Here is a 23,997-nt window from a genome sequence, read left to right as displayed (position 1 = left end):
TTCTGTTTGCCGCTGCCTTTTCTTAAATCAAATTTGAGGCTTACACTGCGCTGTAACTTACTCTCCTGTTACTCTCCTCTCCTCTTATTCTGTTTTAACTTTTTTTTCCAATTTAAATCTTTTTAATTGTATTTAAATGTCTTTTCATATTGCTTTGTGTTGTTTTTACATTCTGTCTTGTTGCCTTTTATGTTCTATGTGAAGAACTTTGAATTGCCTCGTTGAAATGCGCTATATAAATAAACTGATAGCTGTCATGTGTGCACAGTCACAGTGTTATAAAACAAAAAGAAGGACTTGCAGAAATTTATTCTGAGCTGAGGGTGAATTCACACTGTGTAATATTTGAGTGTGAGGGCAAACACTGCTGTTCAAAGAAATGCATAAAAGTGGTAACTTTAGTCCTTGAGTAACATCCAACCAGGATTTTGATTCTGATACACAGTAAACATCCACTAATGCATGTGCTTTGATAGTGGATGAATGAATGAGGAAATGAAACTCTGTCAGAGGGAGGAGACAGAGAGCAACTCAGGGTTTGTTGAAGAAAACCTGCCAGCGAGCAGGTTAAGGTCACAGTCAGTTACCATGGTAACAGATCCAGAGTTTTAGTTACCTCTCTGGAACTGAAAACCCTGGAACTGGATCAAAATATTGTTTTGGCTCAAGATTACAATAGTTACAAGTACATGATACGATGATCAAAGCAAACAGTTTCACATTATTATGGTTATGCGGCACATATATGAAGCTCAGCCAGTTAAAGGCTGAAAGTCGAGCCATTTAAAAGTTTTGAATTCAGGGATATTTTACATTTTCTTTTCCAAGACCTGGGCTCATAGAAAAGCCCCTTTTACAGAAACCAGGATTACTGTATTTGTTACCATGACAACTAATGCCCTGAAACTAACCTGCTATGGATGTGCTCAAACTGTCAAGTGTTCAACTGAGATAATGTTACCGTCTGCACAAGTTTTCTGCACAAGCACTCCTTCATCTCATTTAACTGTGGCCATAAGTCCAAATATATGAATACCTTTTTTTATTATAAAATGATCAGAATTTGATTTTAGATTAGATTCATTTTAGACCATTACTATTGGCACTCTCACCAATAAATCTAATTTCATATGCTGCATATGCTGCCATAGTACTTCTACCCCCTGGCAATTACTGCTTCACCTACTCTGTGTTTTAATCCGATTTACTTCACATTTTCTGTAGTTTCATATAAAGTCCAAACTACCATATCATGCTCAACAACTATATAAATGCATTTACTCAAAAGTTGTTCATTACACACTTCTGATACACACAAAACTGGTCTCAAACCCAAGACACATTATAAGTCTTTGCTCTTAAATCCTCACAGCTAATGCACAATATTACACAAAATAATTGTTTTTTGGCAGCATTTTAATTCTTCATACTATGTGGTTTATATGTAGCATCTCGTGGGTGTCAGTGTTGCAACTGCCTCTTATTTCCACTTCTTCTGGCCTACGGTTCAAAGTGATGTATAATCCAATTATCTTGACTCTTCATTTAGCCTAATGATGTTAGCTGAGAACTTCTAAGTATTTGGTCAAATGAAGTGATGCTTTTCATGAGAAACCCTCCTCAAAAGTCTGAAGAAATACAAACAACACCCACATATAGATTTTCTTGTTGACTTTACTCCTTAATTGAATGCATCAACACAAATTTCTTAAGAAAACTAACATCTTCGGATTGTGAAAAGAATATTCAGTTAGGACATTTTTCAAATGTCTGGACAAGATATTTATCAATATCAAAAAATGCAACCCATGGTAAACACACGGAAATGATGAACTGAGAATTACAAAATTATCTACAGTAAATGAATAATCATATAGAAATAAAAAAAGGTTTTAAGATTACCAGTTTGATGTCTATTTTACATATTGTCAACAAAGCTGACTAAAAACTATTCCAAAATATGTCAAACATCAAAAATGATCATGTTTGATCAAAGATTTGAACCTTTATCCAAGACGTTTTATAAAGATCTTATCCCATCATGCTTCGTCTGTATTCATCACATAGAATATTAAACAGCTTTACACGATTTTGTATGAGGTCATAAATTTAAACACCGTCAAGAAACTATGTGGCTAATTATTTGTATACAAATTCCATTACTAGAACTAACAATATATACAATCTCAATAGAAACTCAAGAGAAGATGCTCATCGTGACATGAGCAAAGAGCTTTGTAATTCTGTAACAAGGGCCAAAAATACAAATTGGATCTAAATTGTGATTACAAGTGGAGGTACACAGTCAGATGTAAGGCATGAAAGGGACTTCAAGTTACTTTAGTTACAGAAAAGGAGACATAAGGTAGATGGTAGTTAACAACCATTACTGAGAGGACCCAGCATGAGTCAGTTGATGTTCCTCCAGTAGGTGAGGAAAAGCAAAGGCTTTGTCACATTCTGTGCATTCATATACAACTTGGCCGACATGACTTTCTTGATGCTGCTTCAGAAGAGACCAATGGCTGAATGACTTGTAGCACATATCACAGCGGTACTGTCCAACTTCTTTCTCAGCGTGCATTCTCATATGCAAAGACAGTTCTTGAGCAGTGTTGAACGCGGAGTGGCACTGGGTACATTTGAACTTGTTTTCGGCCAACTCGGCTGCGTTTTGGGCAGCCAATTTTTGGCGATGCCTTCGTTCATGCTCTCTAAGATAACGCTTCACAGCAAAGGTTTTTCCACAAAGCTCACATTTGAATGGCTTCCCATGTGGGTGATATTTATTTTGATGCTCCAAGAGACCACTTTTTGAGGAGAATTGCATTGAGCAAACAGGGCAATTGTATAAATCCTCTCCAGTAACATCAATTTCTTCCTCCTCTCCTGCAGCTTGATAACAAGTTGGAGGGGATGTCTTCACAGATGGCTTTGAATATCCAGTCTCCATTATGGCATGTTGTTGACGGGAGCAGTGGTGCTGGCGGAAAGCATCACTTCCCAAAAAGCTCTGGCCACACTCTGTGCATTCAAATTCAGTACCTGATGTCAGATGGCAGCGCTCATGTTCTTCAAGCTTGCTTCCAGAGGGAAATGTCATTTTACAGATTTTGCATTTCAATATATTGTCAGGATGTGTGGGGAAATGATGTATCAGTTCAGCAGCACTGGGAAAACACTGGTGGCAAACGGGACATATGAAACCATGTGATGGTCCTCCATCTTTAACTTCTGCCGCAGGATCAACACCATCATGACTCTTAAGATGACTGAGGAAGTGCTGAGAGGAGGAAAAACTATTGTTGCATTTATTACATGGATATTCACTAGTAGACCATGGTAGCTGATGGGTGGTCCTGTGCTTTTTCAGGTGAGATGAATGCAGAAAATGTTTATGGCAGTCTGAACAGGAGTATGGTCGCTCTTTGGCTGCCATGCAACCATGTTCTGAGAGCTCCTCTGGGTCTTTGAAACGCTCACTGCAAACACCACAGCGATATTTAAGTTCTTTGGTGAATACTGATGAACTTTCAAAGAGTGAAGCAGACTTTTCATGTTCTTCTGATGAAATTAGAGGTGGGAGACGGTCACGTGAAACAGAGTGGATTTTCCGATGCTCAGCTCTACTACTCTTGGAGGGAAACACACGATTGCATATGTCACATGGAAAGTTCTCTTCACGGTGGGTAGACATGTGTTCTGCTAACTGTGAGGGTCCTGTGAAGCTGAGGTGACACTTGGAGCAACGATAAGGACGGCTCTTGCCATGAGTATGTTTATGCTTGCGCAATGCAAAGAGAGAGACGAAACCCCTTCCACAAGTCTGACACTGAAATTCAGACTTGTGCATTCGTTGATGCTGCTGCAGCTGGGATGCCTGGAAAAAACATTTACCACATTCAGCACATTCATGTGGTTTTTCACCCAGGTGACATCGCTGATGATCCTCCAGACTTTCTGATGTTGGGAATGTCTTGCCACACACGTGGCATGGGAAGTATGGTGCAGAGTCTGAGTCACTGTCGTCACTTCTATAATTTTCATCCTCATCACTTTCTCCAGTTGTACTGACTTGACTGCTGGATTGTTGTTCAGTGCTGCTCTTTTCCTGTACAGTACTCTCAAGATCCTTCTGCTCTTTTTGATGCCATTTTCTGTAGTGTCTTGCTAGTGATTTTTTGACTGAATAAGTCTTGTTACAGAAACGACAAGTAAATACATCATTTGGATGTTCTTCACTGTAATGATTACATAAAGATGATCTTGTCCAAAACCTATGATTACACAGTTTGCAAGCATACGGTCTATTTGGGTCATGACAGGTTCTGTGGATTTCGAGATCAGTTTCGGTGTATACCATCTTGGAGCAGTCAGGGCAAGAGTATTTCTTATTAATACCATGCAACTTCATGTGCTTTTCAAGATTTCCTTGACTGGAGCACACTCGCCCACACTTTGTACACGTATTGCGCTTTTTCTCTTGTTCTCTTCTTCCATGGTCTTCGAGGTGACTAATGAGCATCAAGCCATCTGTGAAGCTCATATCACATTCTGAGCATTGGTACTTCTCCCTACTTGAGTTGCTTTGCACCTGATTTCCATCTGAATTTTGTGAGGATTCATCCATGTAGTCATCTTTGCAGGAGAAGTTGGTCTGCAAAACCCCAGTGCCAGTTGTTTTTGAACCTTCGCTGAACACTAGAACAGAATCAGTCAGTGCAAAATCAATCTCTGCTTTCAAGGGGACTTCCAACTGCTGGGGTATATTCTCTTCTGAGACATGTCCAAATCTACATTTCCTGTTGTGATTACGGAGAAGACTTTTATTCCAGAAGCCTTTCTTGCATGTTTTACAGCTGAAAGGATGATCCATCGCATGTACACGCAGATGACCAATTAGTCCAGCTTTACTTGCAAAGGACATATTGCACTCTGGGCAGACAAATGGTTTGGAAACCTCACTATCAAGAGCTGTATCTAGTTTGCAGATTAAATTAGCGCCATCACTAAGCCGCTCATCACAACTCTCATCCAAAGGCTCTTCTTTGATGCTTGGTATATTTGAAAGATGGTGTTGCAGAGGAGCTGTAGACACTGGTGGAACCATTGTTTCCAGCTTGTGTGCATTTAAAAAATGCTCTTGGAGCTGGGAAAATAGCAAAAAGCGGGAACTACAGTATGCACAAGAAAAGCCCTTTGGTGGGCTTTGAGAGGTTGCCTGTTGGCAAACTGCTGACTTTGCCAAGTTTGCTTTTAAAGTGCAACTTTTTTTGTGATCTTCAAGCTTGACTTTAGAGAAAAATCCACCACATCTGTCACAAAGCACTTTATTTTGCTCTTTTTTCCTGGTGCATTTTGCGAAATGACGCTGCACATAATCCTTCCTTATAAATCTCTCACCACAATAATCACAGGCATATGGCTTCTCTCCTGTGTGCAGGCGGGTGTGCACACCTAATTGCGAGTGGCTTCCAAAAGCACGGGGGCAATAACTACAGACATATTTGTACTTTTTGTTAAAGCGAGGCTGGGTCCTCTGTAGAACTCGATTTCTCATCCCATGAAGCAGTTCTGTCACATTTTCTGGTGGTGGATTCGTTTCCGGTGGTAGAGAAGAATTTGTTTCCATGGAGACCTTTCTGCACCTATTCATCTTCCTATGCTTTTTCAGAGATTTTTCATGAGAAAATGATGAGCCACAGCGAGAGCACTTGAATAATTTTGCAACATGGAACATAGTGACATGTCGGGACAGTTTCGACTGAGTTGAAAAACTCCTTGAACAGACATTGCACTCAAAAGTCTCCTGCTGGTCAACAGGCTCACTGCCAAACTTACTTTGCCAACCCTTGCCAACATCCTCTAAACTAATTTTGGGTATACAGACTTCCAGTCGTGATCTTTTCCCTTTACAACGGGTCTGATGCACTTTAAGATAATCATACCTTGTAAAGCAGCTGTCACAGGATTTACAACGATATGGTTTCGCCTCGTTATGTGTCAAAATGTGTCGTCTCAGGTATCGTGATTTCATGAAAGTCTTGGTGCAGAATTTGCACTTATATTCAGCTTCACCCTCTGCTTGGGGCTTCTGTGCTGCCTCTCTGAGATTAGGCACGTTTGACAATTCTGTTGCAGCATCACTTTTGACTTTTGACTGTCCCTCTTTGTAAACACCATTACAGAAAGCTTCATGCTGCAAACACATCGACTGACTGCTATATCTGTGGCCACAGTGCATACATGCATACGGTTGAACACCAGTATGTGAAACAAGGTGTCTCAAGAGTAATGATCTGAACCTGAACCTCTGTGTACAGTGAGAACATTTAAACTGAAGCATCTTGGTTGCATTGGACTGTAAAGGCATTTTATGGACATTCTGGCTTTTCTGTGGAGTGCTTTTACTGAAATCGCTAATAGGAGATGATGAGACAATGTTGGGCTCTGATGTTTCTCCACAGTTCCGCTGATGTTGATTTAATTTTCTAAATCCATAGTACTGCCCACATCTTGAGCAAAGGAGCAGAGTGTTTGACTTGTGGCCACGGTGATGACTTTTCAGGCGGTCTTTCTTTGAAAAGGCCCGTGGACAATAGGTACAATGATATGGTCTCTTTGTCTTAGTGTCCGATTCCATTGTGACAAGATGTCTGACTTGCCTAGGCAAACACTTCTCATGGTGAAGTTTAAGGTACAAGTCACGGTAAAACTGTTTTCCGCAGTAAGTGCAGGAAAAAGGTTTGTCTCCAGTATGTTTGATCATGTGGCGCAGCAAATAGCGGCGGGTAGTGAAGTTATGTTTGCAAAATGGACACTGACATGAGGAAGATATGTGTGTAAGACAGTGTTTTCTTAGCACTTGGGCATCATTAAATACCTCTTTGCATAAGGAACACTGCAGCTGGTTTGGTCCACTTTGCTCTTTCACAGACTCCAATGACTGCTGTGGTTTTAATGGTGGTCCCTCTTCAAGATTAGGTGCCTCGTTCTTTTTGTTTTTGTGTGCATCTAGATGTCTTAGGAGATGTGCAGGATACTGGAACTGCAATGGGCAGTCTGGGCATTGAAGCTTTCCTCTTTTATGATGTGAGTTTCTGTGCTGGATGAGTTCTCCAATATTTGGGAGAATCTTTCTGCAAACTGTGCACTGTATCCTCCTCTGATGAACAATTTTATGACCAATCAGATAGGCACGTTTCTTAAATCCTTTCCCACATTCCAGACAGCGGTATGGTCTTTCACCTCTGTGATTGCGCTCATGTTTCTTCAGTGACTGTGAAGTCCCGAAACATTTTCCACAAAAATGACAGCTCAGGGAAAGATTGCTCTTTGCTTCAGTTGAATTCAAGTTATCCTTACTCTCTTCAGTCTTTGTACTACTTAAAGTTGTTAGCTTAGACATGGTAGAGAAAACTGAATTCCTGTACCTGAACATTTTGCCAGTGAGTTTAAACAACTCATGTTTTTTCATATGTCTATACTTTCCAGAAGCATGACAAAAAACTGCTGGACAGAGATTGCATTTGTAACGTGGTATAGTCTTAGGGGCTGTTAAAGTTGGGAGTTCTTGTATTTTCTGTTCGTTTTCCTTTGACTGCTTTTTCTGTTCATTTTCCTTTGACTGTTTTTTCGGTTCAGTTTCTTTTGCCTGTTTTTTCTGCTCAATTTCCTGTGTTTTTTTCTGTCCAACATTTTGCCTTGATTTTGCCTTTTCTTTTGCAAGCCGATTAAGACATTCTTTGAGGCAAGAGGTTTTAATATGTCTAAATCTGTTGGATGGTAATGTGAACGTGGCATAGCACAAGGGACACCGATATTTACTGCCGATCTTATCCTTGCCTCCACATATTGCATCTCTGACACAGTCACGCAAATGTCGAGCCCTGTTGTAGGAGTACTTGAAAAGCCGTGGACAAAGAGGACATTTATATTTACTTGTTGTCTCATTCTCTACTTTTTCAGTTTTCTCACCACTGAATTTTGTGGTACTCTGACTTGATGAAACTGTCAAACTCCTTCCCTTGTGTATGTTGTAGATGTGCTTTTCAGCCTTCTCTGCAGTTGAGAAGCTTTTACCACAAAAACTACATAGATGAGTTTTGGAGATATCAACAAGCTTTATGTAACATTCAGGCAGATTAGCATGTTGTCTCTTCTGCAACAAGTCCTTTTTTGGTGGTGTTTCGGTTTCACTAATAGCAGCATCAGAATTTGTATCTGGACTTTTAAGTTTTGGGCGCTTGCATCTACCAGGAACACGCTTGTGTCTATGCAGGGAACCATTCTGTGCAAAATATAATCCACATGCATTACATTTGTAGGGTGTTTTGCCAGTGTGAGTCCGCATATGCTTGATATACTGAACTAGCTTTGAAAATATGAGTCCACACCTCATGCATCTGTGACGGCCATGGTGTTTTCTTTTCTTCTGTAAGCTAGGATCTGAAGAAGGCTGAGGCCTTTCTTTGGTTGCACCACACACATGATTTTCTGCTTGTTCATTACTCATCAGGTAGAGATTGCAAGTCTTGCAAAATTGGAAATTGTGCATTGAATGGCAACCATAATGGTGTTCAATTAGATGATCTACATTGAGGGTTGTGTGCTGGCAACTTGCACATTGATATGAGTTACTCACTGCATTTGCTGACTCTGCGGTCTTCATTATTACAACAGGCTGCAGACATTTCCTCATTTGTATAGAGGATTTTAGTGGAGGTGCTTGTCCTTTTGAGTGGTTCATGCTATTACTTTCAGGTCTGGCCACAGACATTTCTTCACATTGACTTGTGTCAAGATTTGCTTCATCACTGTTACATGAAGAGTCTTCTCTTGAAAGAGGTTCACCATACAGTACACCAGGCTCTGACTGTTCTTCTTTAGATGTGTCCAACTCTTCAAATGACTCTCTTGCATTTTCAGCAACATATCCACTAAAGGCCATTGGACTTTCATGTAGTGACTGTTGCTGATTTGGAGAAGAGGTTGTATCTGTATTTTTCTTTTCTAGACAGGAATGTATGTCTGTGCTTAAGGTGTTTGGCTGTAAGCAGGATTCTACAGCATTAGCCAAACTACATTCTGGGTCTGTAGAAGAGTTTGTAATGGTCTTCTCTGTTGGACTTGTCCAATCCTTTTCCAGACCAGGAAGTGTCTCTTTTCTTGAGCTGCTGGACTGTGAGCAGGATTCTAAATGAGTAGCAACACTTTTCTTGTTCTTGTCATGAGTATCCAAAGAAAGACCATCACTAGTCACAGCAGGATAACTATGATCTGGATCTGGAGAGGAAGTAGTGTTCGTATTTTCAGCTGGACTTATCCATTCCTTTTCCTTTTCTTGACATGGATTTGTGTCTGCGCTTGAGCAGCAGTCAGCCCGAGCACTTTGCTCGTTATTGTCACTGGTAACAATAGAAAGACTGCCACTAGTCACAGCAGAACCACTGCAATCTGGATCTATAGAAGAGGTGTCTGTCTTCCCTGCTGGACATGTCCTTTCATTTTCTTGACTGTCCGGCTGTAAGCAGGATTTTACATTATTAGCAACACTTTGCTGGTTCTTGTCATTAGCATCAATAAAAAGATTGTCACTAGTGACACCAGGACCACTACAATCTGTATTTGTCCTCTCTGCTGCACTTATCCATTCTTTTTCTAGATGGGGAGTAACATTTGTACTTGGACTATTTGGCTTTAAACAGGATTCTGAATGACTAGCAACACTTTTCTCATTCTTGTCATTAGTGTTGCTGAAATGACCATCGTTCATCACAGTAGGGCTACTATAACTATTATTCTGAGCTAACGTTTCCAAAGACTGATGTTCAGATGACTGCAAACAAGATCCAACATCTTGACTATTGCTCTCCAACGTACTTGTGTTTTCACTCAGTTCACAAGTAGCATCTTTAGAATCTGACACCTTGATATCCAGTGGATCTGAAGATGGATGGGTGTTTGACTGAATTTCTTTCTCCTGACAATCCGTTTCCATATTTTCGTCTCGACTCCCTGTGGAATTGGGCTTTGGAGTTTTCTGCTCATCAAAAGTCTCATTTCCCCCTTTTAGGACCTCACTTTTGTCCTGATCATCCTGTCTCAGATCTGCAGAGTTGGGATGATCAAAACCCTCATTTTCTTGTTTGAATAATTCCTTCATTTCCTTTCTTAGGACTTTTCCATCTAAGTGCTCTTGCTCAGTGTCAAATGTTGTAGAAGCAGTAACAGTAGTCTGCCCCTCATTATCATCTGGATGCTCCTCTATACCATCACAAGTCAAGTTTTCATGGCAACTTATTGAAATGTCTGAGTATTTTCCTTGAGTGAGATCTCTCTCCACATCCTCTTTATGTTCCTGATCTTGAGAATCATTACTCGCCACTACAGTCTCACTCTCTATGGTTGGCACCATGTTAGAAGTGGTGGAAGACTGATCATGTCCTATGCAAGATTTGACAGCTTTCACTGGACTTTTCATCTCGTCCTTTGCACATTCAACTATGTTTTCTCTTGCCTTCACATTTGATGAATCTGGCAAAATTACATTTGGCTCAGTCGGAAATGTCACATTTCCAGTATTATTAAAAAGCCATTCTGATGAGCTGTGTTTTGTAGTAATATCAGTTTTAGGCTTTGAAACTGGATTACTTTTCATGTATTTACAAGAGGGCCTTGTTTCACTGGCATCTGCATCTGAGCAACTGCTGACATCTGAGTAGCTCTCAAGAAATGATGTAGTTAGTATTCCACAGTCTTGCTTTAGTCCTTGTAAATCTGTTGCAAAAGATGATGGAAAAGTTCCCGATGATGATAATCCATCTGTTGCAAAATCTGAGATATCACTGTTTCCACATCTCGGCAAGTAATCTTTTACCATTTGTTCTCCATCAGCTTGCCATGGTGTTTCCTTGTAGTATCTTTGATAAACACAGTCTGAACTGGAATTTCCAGTACTGGGATTTGAGTAATAGTTCGTGTTGAAGTTTGAGTTTGTTGCAGGGGCTTCTTGTGAAGCTGTTGTGTTAGAAAAGTCATGATGTCCAATGAAGTTCTCTATATGCTGGGAAAGACTTCCTTCTGACTCTGGTGTCCTTCTCAAAGTCCTTGGATCCGATGATAGAGGTGGAAGGTTATGGAAGTATGAATCCCATCCATGAGCCATTCTCTGCAACGACTCAAGGCTAGGGCTTACTTCACCAAATCCTGAAAACACAAGAGAAGGATAGAATTATAAAAGAGAAATTACGAGTATCATAAAAAATGAATGATATTGAAAGTAAAAATCTGACCTGTTCTTGAACATACAAGGACAAGGACGATCCAGGATGATGTGTGTTACATCCAAACGGACCTGAAAAATATACATGGATTAATTTTATTATTGTGGACATTTTACATTTGCAATCAAAATTCAATTAACTTTAAATCTGCAACTAGGTAGGTTTAAAATTTACTGTTCAGTCTGGTATAATCTATTGGGTCCCTTCAGCCCTTCATCTACAGTCACTGGTGGATCCACAAGGGAACTTACAGAGGCTGCTGGCAAGGTCTCCAAAGAAAAAAATGGGTCCTTGGCAAGGGGTCAAACCAACTGCAATTTAAGCATGCTGGAAACCAGGGCCCCAAAGAGCATGCAGGTGGGAACCTTGTGGCCAGGTCTGCACCCATTGCTTGGCCAGAAAAAACATGGGTTTGCTGCCAGGTGGGCTCATCATCCAAAAGGAGGGGAGAAAGGAACTGGTGCATTGCTACCCAGATGGTGGGGAACGGCAGCATACTTAGTGCACTGACCTCCAGCTACAGGAACTGACTTTTGATAGGATATGTGGAATGTAAAGGAAGATGCTAGAGCTGGTATGGAAGGTGGAGCAATACCCTGGTAAAGTTGGGCATTTTAAAACTGGGGTCTATAGGGATTGACTAACTTTTGGAGCTAGCCTCAAGTGGCTATTCGAGGAACTGCTGTTTTTGGCACTTCCGCATTGGCTTCATTTTTCAGCTCCGGAGGTTGCCGCATGGTTATACAAAGCTAAAAACTTTATCAGGGGTGTAGACTGTCAGTGGAAGGTCAGCACTGGATGAGACACTTGACATTAACTGGGGGTATAGTTGGGTGGCAGAAGCACAACTTTGAGGAACAACTAATCCTTTCAGATACACCCTTGTTGAAGGAGAGAGGGTAAGAGAACTCAGGGGAAGCCTTACCCATCTTTTTTTCATGGATGGGTTGGACTCTGCCAAGGCTGCCTCACCCCAACTGAGAAGAGACATCAGGGAAGACCCAGAACATGATGGAATGCTTATTTAAGCCATATGGCCTGGGAAAGCATTGGGATCCCCAGGAAGAGCTGGAGGACTGCTAGTGATGGGGGCGTCTATGTGACTGTGACCCAGATAAGCCTCAGATCTCTGTGGAGGGTACAGGTTTGGAGGACTGTGGGAGGCTGTGTCCAACTCTTTGAAGAAGGTGAGTTGAACTCCGACAAGTTCATCTGACACCAATATAAAAAAAGCACAGTCTGGGGGAAAAACACGCTAACTTTTGAAAATACCCACTTGATTGGCAAACCCACATGGCTGAAGTCTCATATCAGTTTTGGCTCAATAAAGGTAGTGATTACAATGACCTGAAAAAAATCTGAGCCTATTCATTAGGGTTTTAAGGATATATTTAATGCTTTTTGGTCAAAAACTGACAACTGTAGGTTTACACACTGCATTAAAGTATTCTTTGTTTGCCTGGCTTTTTTCCTCTTGGGTGTAGATGCTGTGCCTTCATTGAACATTTTGTTGAGTTGTTACAATCAATTTTATATTTTTATTAATAACAGGAATCCATAACATATTCAAATATATACAATTCCCTTTCAGCAAAGCATTCCTAAAGGACAAAAAAATCTACCTGGTGTGGAAATGTCCGTTGGCATCTAAATCTTGACAGACATCAATCCTGGCTGCCTAGAAAAGGGAGAGAAATGCATTTTATTTTGCTGACTTATGAAAAACTCAAGACACTCATCAGCCGTCAGTCATTTCTCTGTTAAAGAGAAGCTGAGATTGACACTACAATGACCACTACAATGGTCCAGGCTCACCTTAAATGAGCCTGACGCATTGTTGCTAACTTCAGGGCTAACCCCCTTGGATAGATGAGTATTTTCTTGGTCTTGAGGAGCTGCAACATTTATTAAGTGACACACTGTAGCTTGTACTGTACACTAATTGACAGATTGACAACTTACTGCTAACCTTTTCCTCTACTCTCTATAATGAATATAGGGGAAACAGTGGAATGACATACTGAACAGCTCACTGTACAGCTCATTGTGATACCACTAGAACTAGTGTTGCGAGAGTGATTTGTTTCAGTTTGAGTCCGTTTTTCATGTATGAAATACCACTCATGCAGTCCCCGCAGTGTGGGATCTGATTAAGGTTACTCACAGTTTAGTGTATGTCTGGGGCCTATGTTGGCTTCTCAGGAAGATGCTACCAGCAACACTAGTAATATCAAGACAGTTACCAGGAACTTTCTGCCATAGGAGAACAACATGGTCTATGCAAGCTCTGAGGTAGCAAGCATGTACAGATAACAACAGGGCCCCACCATAAATTCAAGTACTGGTAGACTATCAGCACAAAGGCAATGCTTGCTAACATGGCAACAGACCTTGTCAGTCCCTTTCACTTGTACTTACACCACATTTTTAAACATCAAGTCTATTAAATATTCCTATCCCTTTGACATTTCACATTATCAAATGAAAACAGATCAAAAGAATCTTTAAGCAGAACAGCAGGGTGTCTGCCTCAGAATGACCATTAATGTTGCTTCACCCGGGGCCTTTTTTTTTGCGCTAGAACTCAGCAGTCCAAGGAAGCATGTTAACCGTGCTGCAAAGAATCTTTTCTTTTTGTTTATGTACTAGTGCAGTGCCCGTTCAAAACGTGCCTGTTCAGAACAGAACGACTGCTTAGTATTCCTTGAGAACTGCATATATATGTATTAACTGACAAATGTCTCAATTCAAACGATAAGGATTTCATAAATTAAATGGTTTTAATCCAGGCAGAAACTTCACCAGTGAGACTTAACAGAGGTTAAACCGTAGAAGCAGTTTACTGCCTTCCATTGGTTGATTCTGCTGCCAATCAAACTGACTGCACTCCTATTGAATAATTTTACTACCTCCACCTCTGTTTTTTTCTCCTGTGTATGCTCATTATTTCCTCTCGGGCAGTTTAACTGAGTGGGGTGTGTGCCTTTGTCCTGCTTGGCCACTCAAAGCCCAGAAGCCCCACCCCGCTGTGATGTCATGGTGTTCAGCTCTGATCACTGCCCCGCTGCTGCAGAGAAGAGCGGCTCTCTGACCGCTTGTTTATTCCAAGTTTAATAATATTAAACGTGTTGCGTGTTCAAATTGCACCAAATTCACCACTGCACTCCCTTGTGTCCCCAGCAATGCACCCGCCAAGTGTAAAGTAGATCGGATGAACGGTTCTCGAGATATGTGACGGACAAACATACATACAGACAGAGATTCCTTGCTTTATATAGAGAGATGGCATTGAAAAAACCCTAATGTTATCTAGAATGTATTAATTTGTGGTGCAGTTAAAAACAGAAGCTCTCATTGACTTGATTTTTTTTCGTTTACTGTAAAGTGGTATTTGTAAATCTTTGCTTGCTGCATCGCCTCATTAAAAATTGTCCTCTCAACATGCAATCAAGCCAACACCTAAGTGGAAACCTATATAGAAAACAAATGAAGTGGGCAAAGACAACTGATGGGTTTACCTACAGAGCTACAGGTGAACCACTGTGAAAGTCATCAAAAAAATCTTAGGAGGACTAGGCATTTTGACTTGTTGAAATGGAGTAACCGGCATTACTAATGGCTGCATTTTTTGTGTATGCTATGTTTTGAAATAGCTTACTGGCACGCCAAAATGGAACAGAGCTTTCTTTGTATTCATCTTCCACATCTGCCACCACCTCCTCTCCGATTTCTGACCCCCGTTTCCACCAGAACACCTGTTAACTACACACGCAGTATCAACACAACCACAACTCCAACAGATCCCAGTATCAGTATTTTGAATGATATGGGAGAATTTGAGTGTCATATGTGAGAAATTCAGACAACACATTCAAATGGAAATACACAGTGTAAGTAAAAATACACTTCAAATAACAATATGTAGTACAACTAAAAGCAATACATTAAGTTGTGGTACAATCATCAATCAACTGCTTAACACTGACGAAAGGCATTCTGGGAATCCAAAAAGAAATGATTTTCTTATAGCGGGATGCAATATACAAGACTTGACCATTTCAGGAAGCATCATGCAAATAGACTTGTGTATTTGCGGTATGTCCTTTATGGTTAGACATCAATGCAATGTTCAAGACATCCTAGAGCTGTTTTTGTTATTGAGCCTAATAATGGCCCCAAACCTCCAAAAGTCCATACAGCTCCTGCTGATATTTTGAAAGCCCTCAAAACTCACTGCTGAGTTTCAAATCCAAGCTGGGTGGAAATCTGGGTTTTAGGAGCACCCATGTTTCTCATATAGAATATATTTGGAAAACCCAGCTAATAGACATATTTCAGCTGACATTTTGACTTGTCAAAGCAGGAAAAGCATAGGTGGAATTAACAGCACTAATGATAGCTGTGTTACATTTAGGTGAGCCAGTTCCAGTACTCTGATATTGTGCATGCTCACTCACATGTCTTACTGGGACAATTCGTTAATGGAATGGAGCCATTGTCAGTATTTACATCTGTGCTTTTCCTGTTTTGACAAGTCAAAGGCCCTGTTTACACCTGGCATTAACATTCGTCTCAGATGATCAGGTCACAAGTGATAGCTTTAAATACGTCTGTTTACACCTGGCATTAACATGCGTCTCCACATGCGTCTTGAGTGAGCACTTGTGATCGGATCTCACTTCCCCGCTCTATATGCAAATAAACACGGACATCATTTCCATTTGCAAAGACCAAATTCGTTGTTGTTTTTAACCGGTGGGAGGACCACTGGTGTGTATCCTCCGTCCAAAGCTGTGTTCAACCTGTTTGATAACAGGATAAAAAAATAGCCTATACAATGCATTGTGTCCCCTCACAAAATTCAAATGCCCGTCCTATTGATTTACTTTAGCACCGTGTCTGAACATATGTGGCCACATGCGGCCCAGACCACCTCCGAATGTGGTCTGAATGATCGCATCTCAATATGTCCTCAATGCGTCTTGGGTGCATTCACACCTGTACTTAAAGCTGTCCACTTGTGATCGGATCACCCGAGACAGATGTTAATGCCAGGTGTAAACAGGGCCAAAGTGTCTGCTGTGCAAACGGTCCATTTGATTTGACTCAACCCTCAAAATTTTTAGGGCTGTAGTCTCCTGGTCGACTGGTCAATTAGTTGGTCGATATGTTCTCATCCGACCAAATTCTCATTGGTCGAATAATCTCCATGTTCCTTTCATAAGAAGAAAAGTGCTACATCAATAGCTTTCCAGGATTAATCCATTATTTCCTGCAGCGGGAGGAACAGACTAACAAATTACCTGTGAAAACGGGGGGTGTATTCAAAACACTCCCGTTGTTTTCACAACTTTGAACTCGCCCAACCTAATGGAGACTGCTGGGTCTAACTGTACTCAATGTTGAGTACAGTTATAGGAGTCAGTGTTTCTCCTATAATTATAACAACGAGAACCCCTGCCAGGTCAAAAAAATATTTTTTAATGCCAAAAAACAAATATCCATTCATTCAGAAATCAATAACGTTTGGGAGTCTATGTGCAGCGCTGTTGCGGTACGTGAGTCAACCTCTGTGTAGTCGCCTGGGAAACTATTGGTAGCGTAACTACGTTAAGGAATACGTCATTGCGTATGTTTGTGTAGCAAGTGGGGAAAGAGTGAGCGGCGAGAAAGTGATGGTGGATGCGGGCGGAGCAGAGGAAAAGGTTAGCAGTAAGTTGTCTGTTTGGCAGTAAATGTACAGTACAGACTCCAGTGTAACAGTTAATAATTGCTAAAAAAGTCACGTCTGTCGTTTCCCCAAGTGCTGGAAAAGTAAAGGGGGTTAGCTCCAAAGTTAGCAACAATGGGTTAGCTTAATCTGAAGACGCAAAACAGAGAAATAGAGAACGGAGAAATGTGTGGCTGAGTTCACTGTGCACTCTGTCCCGTTACATCCAATCTCCCCGCGACTAATCGATTAGTTGAAGATTATGTACGATTTCAGTCGACCAAGATTTTCTTTGGTTGACTACAGCCCTAAAAATTTTTATTCATGCTTTTGTTATTTTTTTCCATTCAAAAGGTATATCTGAAAATACCTTTGAATGGAAAACAGGAATAATAAGACAACAGGAAATGAGGGCAGTGAGGTGGGGAAGGGTTAGAGGTTGGAATCAAACATGACTTTTAATGGATGGCACCTTAAACCCCTTGGCCACCAGGGTTCACTGTGCTGGCATATTTACACACAGTGTTTTTATAAAATACCCCATTGCACAGTAACTTACTGGTGTCTTCTAGCAGTAGAAATGGAGGGCAAACTAGCTAACTCCACAACATAGCCAAGCCAAGTATTATTAAACAATAAGATAATCCAAGTTGAGATATCATTTACAAAGAAAGCATCCATCCAACCTACTCCACTCCAAAAAATGAAGAGGAACCAGGTAAGTTTTTTCACGAAGACAGCATTTTCATGATATAAGAAAATGCAGGTACGCCATGCGGCTTTTCAAGCCGTTTGGAATCTCTTGCAGGAGGAGGTCTATTGCAATAGACGTTATTTTGCGCACAGTCCTTAACCTGACCTTAGATGAGTCTGCTGCTGATAAATCCAAAAATATAAGTCTTAAGCTGAAATACACCACTACCGTGGCGTGCTGTATGACATGTGTCAAGTGCCTCCCCTAGCGCCAATAGGAAGCGTCGCACTACAGAACGTCAACAGTAGTTACCTGGGTGTAACTCCAGTTCTATGAGTACAGGAGCGCCAAGGCTGGAAATTGGGGTTGGTTGTACAAAACATGCGTGAAAACAGCTGTCCCTATTAATTTCTGTTTGGTGGCAGTGTATTTTGTCCTTAATGGTATCATACAGTAAAGGGTCCTTAATGGTATCATACAGTAAAGGGTTCACAAAATGTCTGATCACAATTGCCAACAGTTGAATCAATTAAGCATGTGTGGCAAGGTGACTTTTTAGGAGCAGCTTCTCTCTAGTGGGGCACATCCCACCTCTTCAACTGCATACAACATTTTTATTACTGAGGATTCATGCTTGAATTTAGTAGGCCTGATGTTGGAATAAGTGTGCTAGAATAACAAGCAATGGTGCAATCTGCATAAGAGTTGGTGGAGGCGGTGAAGAAAATTCTGGAAAATAAATGCAAAATAGAACCTTTTTTTTGGCACAGAGAGGCCTTAGCAGACAAGGTAATGGTGCCAGTGTAATGTGGAACACTGAAAGATGCTGTCAACGTGGTGATTTACATTCAAACCGAGCCCAAAAGAAGAGCAGGTGTTTCCAGAATCTGTGTGAAGATAATGACATTCTTTGGAACCTCAGGCTAAACAAAAGGCTTCAGCAGTCTGAGTTAGACAATTCAAGAGGGTATCTTCCAAAGTTACAGCCTTTTTAGTATGAAATACCCCTGACACTGTTACCTTGCTGAGCTGCTGTGGAGGAATAGAAACACAAAGAGGACTTCAGAAAACACCCACTTGATTTGGCTAAATCACCTGACACCTCATATTAGAGTTGGGCTGGTAAGCGATGCTATCGCTGATGGCTGACAGTCATCGACCACTGAGCCCTCTACCATTGTAACATAGTGATTCAAAAGCCCCCTCCCACATCGACACTGGGACATACCCTGCCCCACACAGACACAGACACACACACAAAAAGACACAGACACACCAATTCGGTAGGGCCAGCCTGGATCAAATCTGCATGCCATCCAGTATGCCTTTCTGCATGCTTTTTCACCGTAGCTTTAAGGTGTTGAAACAAAGCACGGGTTTACCAACAATACAGCTAATCCCACAGGGGAACTAGTGTGAAGGTCATCTAAAAATCTGAGGAGGCCTTTCCTGCAGCAGGCATTTTAACTTTTAAAACGGTGCAGTAGCTAGTATCAATAACGGTTGCATTTCTTTTAGGTGTGCCAGTGTCAGAGTGTTGTAGATACTGGGTCATTGAAATACCGAAATGGAACAGAGCTTTCTTTGTATTCTTCTTCCACATCTTTCAAAAAAAAATTTAATGTAAGTTGTGGCCAATGCACAAATCTATTCAAGCACAACACTATAAAACATGCTGTTTTAACTTGTCTAGGCAGGTGTTGTGTATTTGTAGAGACTGTTGAAAAGAGGAGTTGATGAGGCTCCAGGACATGACACAACAGCTGACTGAGCAAGGTGAGTACTGGTTGCCATGTTTTGTTTTGTTTTTCTCTACTAGTTGGACTTGACATGAGTAGCATAGGTGGTGTTAAAGCCAATTCATGCTCTCCGTGTCTGCGAGTGTCCGTGTGACGTAAATACCAACACGAAAATCTGTCCACTAGGGCTGAGTGATATAAACAATATCTCATATCCCAATATACGCAATTTAATATCCCAATATAGCACATTTTCTGTAAATTCAATGAATAAATAGTTTTGTTCATTCTGTAAAGCTGTGTTGGTGTGGGCGTCTTGTTTTAAGTGCCTGTGAGACAATGAAATATGATCCAGCAAGTCCAGTTGGAGTAACAGATTATCTTGTTAAAAGGCTTATTATAAAAACACTGCACAGCAGTTTGTAATACTTACAGACTGGATTTTACAACTCTGGAAAGTTATCATGCTGCAGCCTTGTTTACTAGTGTACACATGCAGGACATGTCTGTGTTTGCGGACCCACGACTGTAGCATGAATGGAACAGCGTGCCCATCCATGTGCAAGTCCATGGTTGTCTGTGGACACAGCATTGGCCATTAGGTGCTTCAAGAGTGCCTTTGATACCTGACAGCGGTGTGTAACATACTCAAAATAAGAATACAGACAAATCATGTAATCCAATTAAAAGCTAATACTGCCTTGCAGAAAATTTGAACCCTTGCCAAAGGTGATCTCCTGGGTAGACACAAAAAAGTAGTGGGCAGTGTCTCCCCTATATTCATTCAGCAGCGGTGCACCGCCACTGCAAAATTGTGAGAGCCGCTGCTAAAATTCCACACAACCATTAATATCAATGGGCTACTACTGATTTTCACTTGTACATTGTGTGCGCACAATAACATCCTACGTTATTGTGGAATTGTTTTGAATCATCCTGCCTCTATTCATTCTTCAATGGACATCAACGTGAAAGATACAAGAGTAGTGTAGCTCCGTTAAAGAATAGGGCAGTGCATAATGTGTGTGTGTGTGTAGTGAGTGTGTAAATGAGCGTGTGTGGTTGAGCGAGTGCAAGGAGCGAGTGGCAGAAAAGTGATGGTGAGTGCGAGCGGAGCAGATGAAAAGATTAGTATGTGGTCAATCGGGCAGTAAATGTATAGTACAGGCTACATTGTGTCAGTTAATAAATGCTGCAGCTTTTCAAGACCAAGAAATACTTGTCTGTCGAAGGGGGTTAGCCCTGAAGTTAGCAACAACGCTTTAGTCTAACCTGACCAGGCTCACTTTAGGTGGACTGACCTTCAAGGTGTACCAGCAATTCTCATGGTAGTGTCAATCTCAGCCCTCTCAGGGCTTTTAGGGACGGGAGAAAGCACACCGCTGTTAAGGAAAGGGGTGCGCTGGATGAAGACAAAATGAGAGCATCACTGTCAAACAGAATGCGGCACAATAATCGTTTTATCTTGATTAACTTGTTTTCATAATCGTTGGAAGCAAAAATTGTAATTGAAAATAAAATTTTATTAACTGCCCGGCCCTAGCGACCGGCACATAAGTGACGTGAATGTGAGTGAAACAGAGGAAAATGTTAGCAGGAAATTGACTACAGTGTGTCAGTTAAAAAATGCTCCAGCTTCTCAAGACCAAGAAAAGTATTGTCTACTCTTTCCCCAACTGCTGGAAAAGTGAAGGGGGTTAGCCCCGAAGTTAGCGACAGTGGGTTAGCCTAGCCTGACCAGCATCACTGAAACTGGACTGACCTTTAAGGTGGACCAGCTATTCTCATTTCAGTGTCAATCTCAACCACTCTTGAACACACAAATGTCTGGCTGCTAAGTCTCTTTCGCTGCAATCTGACAGACTTGACTAGTAGTCTAAATCTGAGTGACAACTCTACTCTGATTGGCCGTCATCCCCACTTGAACCAGCAGTGATAGGAATAATCAAAAAGCCATTAAAATGATGTGATAGTGGTGCAGGTGTCCTGTACTTCCTAGGTGCAGGCAACAAAAAATAAATCGAGAACAATACAGGTAATGTAACCTCGGCAACCTAGCCCAACATTGCCTCAAGCCAGGCAAATCAGACCACACAGAGATAGCCTTGTAAATGGTGATTATGATAGCGAATACCAAATGAGCAGGTGCACAATGCACAGATTATGACATATAATGTGTGTCCATCACTTTCCATTATAATTTACTCACTTGTTATGGTGCAAAAAATGTACTCTTAATGAAGAGTTTTATGTTTCTAATAAGTTTTTAACAACAAAGAGGACAGAAGTCCAAACTCTGTTACATGTTTGCTTCTCTTTTACTACCTTTCATTAGTCAATGTAGTTTTAGAGGGTGTTTTCATTATTTATAGGAAGCTGAAGCATGATACAGATCTTTAAATCAATTTCCAAACAGGCATTAAATCTACTACTGCAACTGCCAGTAAAACAAGACCACCATTTCAAGAAAACTAGACAAAATAAAATAAAATAATTTCATTATCATAAAATAAGTTTGGCACTTTCACAGATGCCACACAGGTGGACTCACATGTGGATGTGTTAAATATTAAAATAAATAATTGTCATTATCTGTTAAAATGATTTCAAGTTCTCTCCTCAAATCTTATGAATCTGTGCACTTGATACTCAAATAGTATGCTGATTGAAAAAAAAAACCCTTTACCATATTTCAACTTTGACAACTTTAGAAAGAAACACTATGAGAAAACTCAGTGTTCGTCCGAGACTAATACAACAGAGACTATCCGAAGGGGCTGCAGGACTTTTGCATTCTCTTCCAACATGATGTCCCTCTCTACCTGCAAAGCAACCTGCTCTGCAGACCTCTTTGTCAAAGATGGATATACTAATTTCAATCAGTTCTGGTGTTCCCATACAACAGCACGCTCAGAGACATCACTCTGCCAGAGGACTAGTGACCACAGTGATGTGATAAACTCACAACAGAGATGTGTCATCCAAGATAATGCAACTGTTTATGGTTTATTTGGGGCAAGATTTTAGGGCAAATCATGGGATTTAATGTTATAGATGATGACAAATTTGTTCACTTGTTTTAGATCTTACTCAACATATTATATGAACCCTTTAAAGCAATTAACATACACACTGAGAGAGCTGCCACAAGCCAGGGACTTATCATTGATTATATAGCAGCCATCTAGTGTATACAACAACATTACCAAATGTTTCCTTTATAAATTGATGCTTTGTTCTCATGGATAAATTGGACAGAGACGAGCATTTTAAATCATTCCGTCTTGTACTTTACAATAGGAAACGACAATGTATGACCACCTGGAAGCTGAGTGTTTATCTTGTCTGGATTGTGTTATTACAACATAGTGTTGTTTTAGCCAGCCTGGACAGAGGACATCAGACAAAAAGAAAATGGTAGGGTGCAATCTGCTCAACAAGAGCACAAACATCCACAGCAGCGGTGCGGTTTGTGACTCTATCGCCACGTGTTGGTTAATTTTAACTTAACAGAGCAAATATTACACTGGCGTAGGGTGATGGTGAAGCTAGCTTGGCTACCTTAGTGTCGAGCACAATGCTAGCTAGCATTGATAACTAGCAGCTAATGGCTTCTCTGCAGTTGGTCTGAGGCAGAAGCTCTTACCAGATCAGTGCTCCGTGTTACTGCTGTGTGCTTCTCCGCCAGATTTCCTTCATGGCTTATCGGCTATATGATCTGTGTTATAATAATCGCTGATCAGAGTTGGTTTAAAGACATTACATCGCGACTTTCTTTGCCAGTCCACGGAGAAAGCGGTTGTCCTCCTTGCCGATGGCTTCTGTCTTTACCGGGGAAATACCGTGAGGAGACCTTTTTTTCCTTCTGGACTGTGAGTAGATGAGGGTCGTTCAGTCAAAAAGAAAACTTGTTGTTTCCCGCACGTGGGCTACACAGGTCGCCGTGCTTCTGATAACGATGCTAGATTCTGATCCGCCTCCATTATTTGCGCATTTTCAGACAATGTGCCCGAAATTTTGCGTAACGTTACAAGAGTCTGACGGAGCGGAAGCACGACTCCTTCCGGGCAACCGCGCCACGGTTGCCTCCTTGCTGCTGCAGCTGCTCCTGCACTCCCTACGTGCTATGGCAGACAAGCAGAACTACTTGTACTGACAGTCACTGCGCCGACCAGTGAAGTCCTCAGTGGGGCTTCAGTGCCCTCATGTGCTGTTTCAATACCACTCTGCTGATGTTGCAAGGGTAGGATCTTCTGGGGCAGTCTGACCTGCCTTCTTGTCTGCCAGACTGTGTGTACTCCGTCTGGCCTTAAAAGGGTTAATACGTTGCATACAACCATTTTGTGTGCAAGACCTGGTACAAAATGGCGCCTCCCCCCCTTATGCTGCGGATCCACTACAAAACCTCTGGCTGAGGGGGGCATAGAAGAACCAGCAGTTCCCATGGAAAAAACTCAAAACTGAGGGGAGGGGGAAAAAAGCCAGTGTAATACAATGGGTGAACAGGATCTTCTGAATATGTCTTTAGGACTGAGACAAAACGATTTTGTACTTCTAACTGGTGCATTT

General features: G+C 41.2%; 1 protein-coding gene across 2 annotated transcripts; it reads right to left on the bottom strand.

The window, feature by feature from the left end:
* Positions 1–1,656: 1,656 nt before the first annotated feature.
* Positions 1,657–23,716, bottom strand: znf1035 (zinc finger protein 1035). Of its 2 annotated transcripts, XM_067601851.1 has the most exons (5): positions 23,075–23,716; positions 20,730–20,830; positions 12,908–12,963; positions 11,295–11,356; positions 1,657–11,208 (listed from the first exon to the last, which is right to left on the bottom strand). In XM_067601851.1, the coding sequence occupies exon 5, from the start codon at positions 11,165–11,167 to the stop codon at positions 2,387–2,389; it is 8,781 nt and encodes a 2,926-aa protein (XP_067457952.1). In that variant the 5' UTR covers positions 11,168–11,208; positions 11,295–11,356; positions 12,908–12,963; positions 20,730–20,830; positions 23,075–23,716; the 3' UTR covers positions 1,657–2,386. The 2 variants fall into 2 exon arrangements, with proteins under 2 accessions (XP_067457952.1, XP_067457951.1); XM_067601850.1 differs by lacking the exon at positions 20,730–20,830.
* Between the last annotated feature and the right edge of the window lie 281 nt (positions 23,717–23,997).

The sequence above is a fragment of the Thunnus thynnus genome, chromosome 10, assembly GCF_963924715.1.
Source record: "Thunnus thynnus chromosome 10, fThuThy2.1, whole genome shotgun sequence".
Lineage (NCBI taxonomy): Eukaryota > Metazoa > Chordata > Actinopteri > Scombriformes > Scombridae > Thunnus > Thunnus thynnus.
Note: the sequence above shows the minus strand (reverse complement) of the source record. Positions and strands in the feature narration are given on the sequence as shown.

Bases quoted from the DNA above. Each gene is read 5' to 3' on its own strand.
- znf1035 (XM_067601851.1), bottom strand. From the start codon at position 11,167: ATGGCTCATGGATGGGATTCATACTTCCATAACCTTCCACCTCTATCA.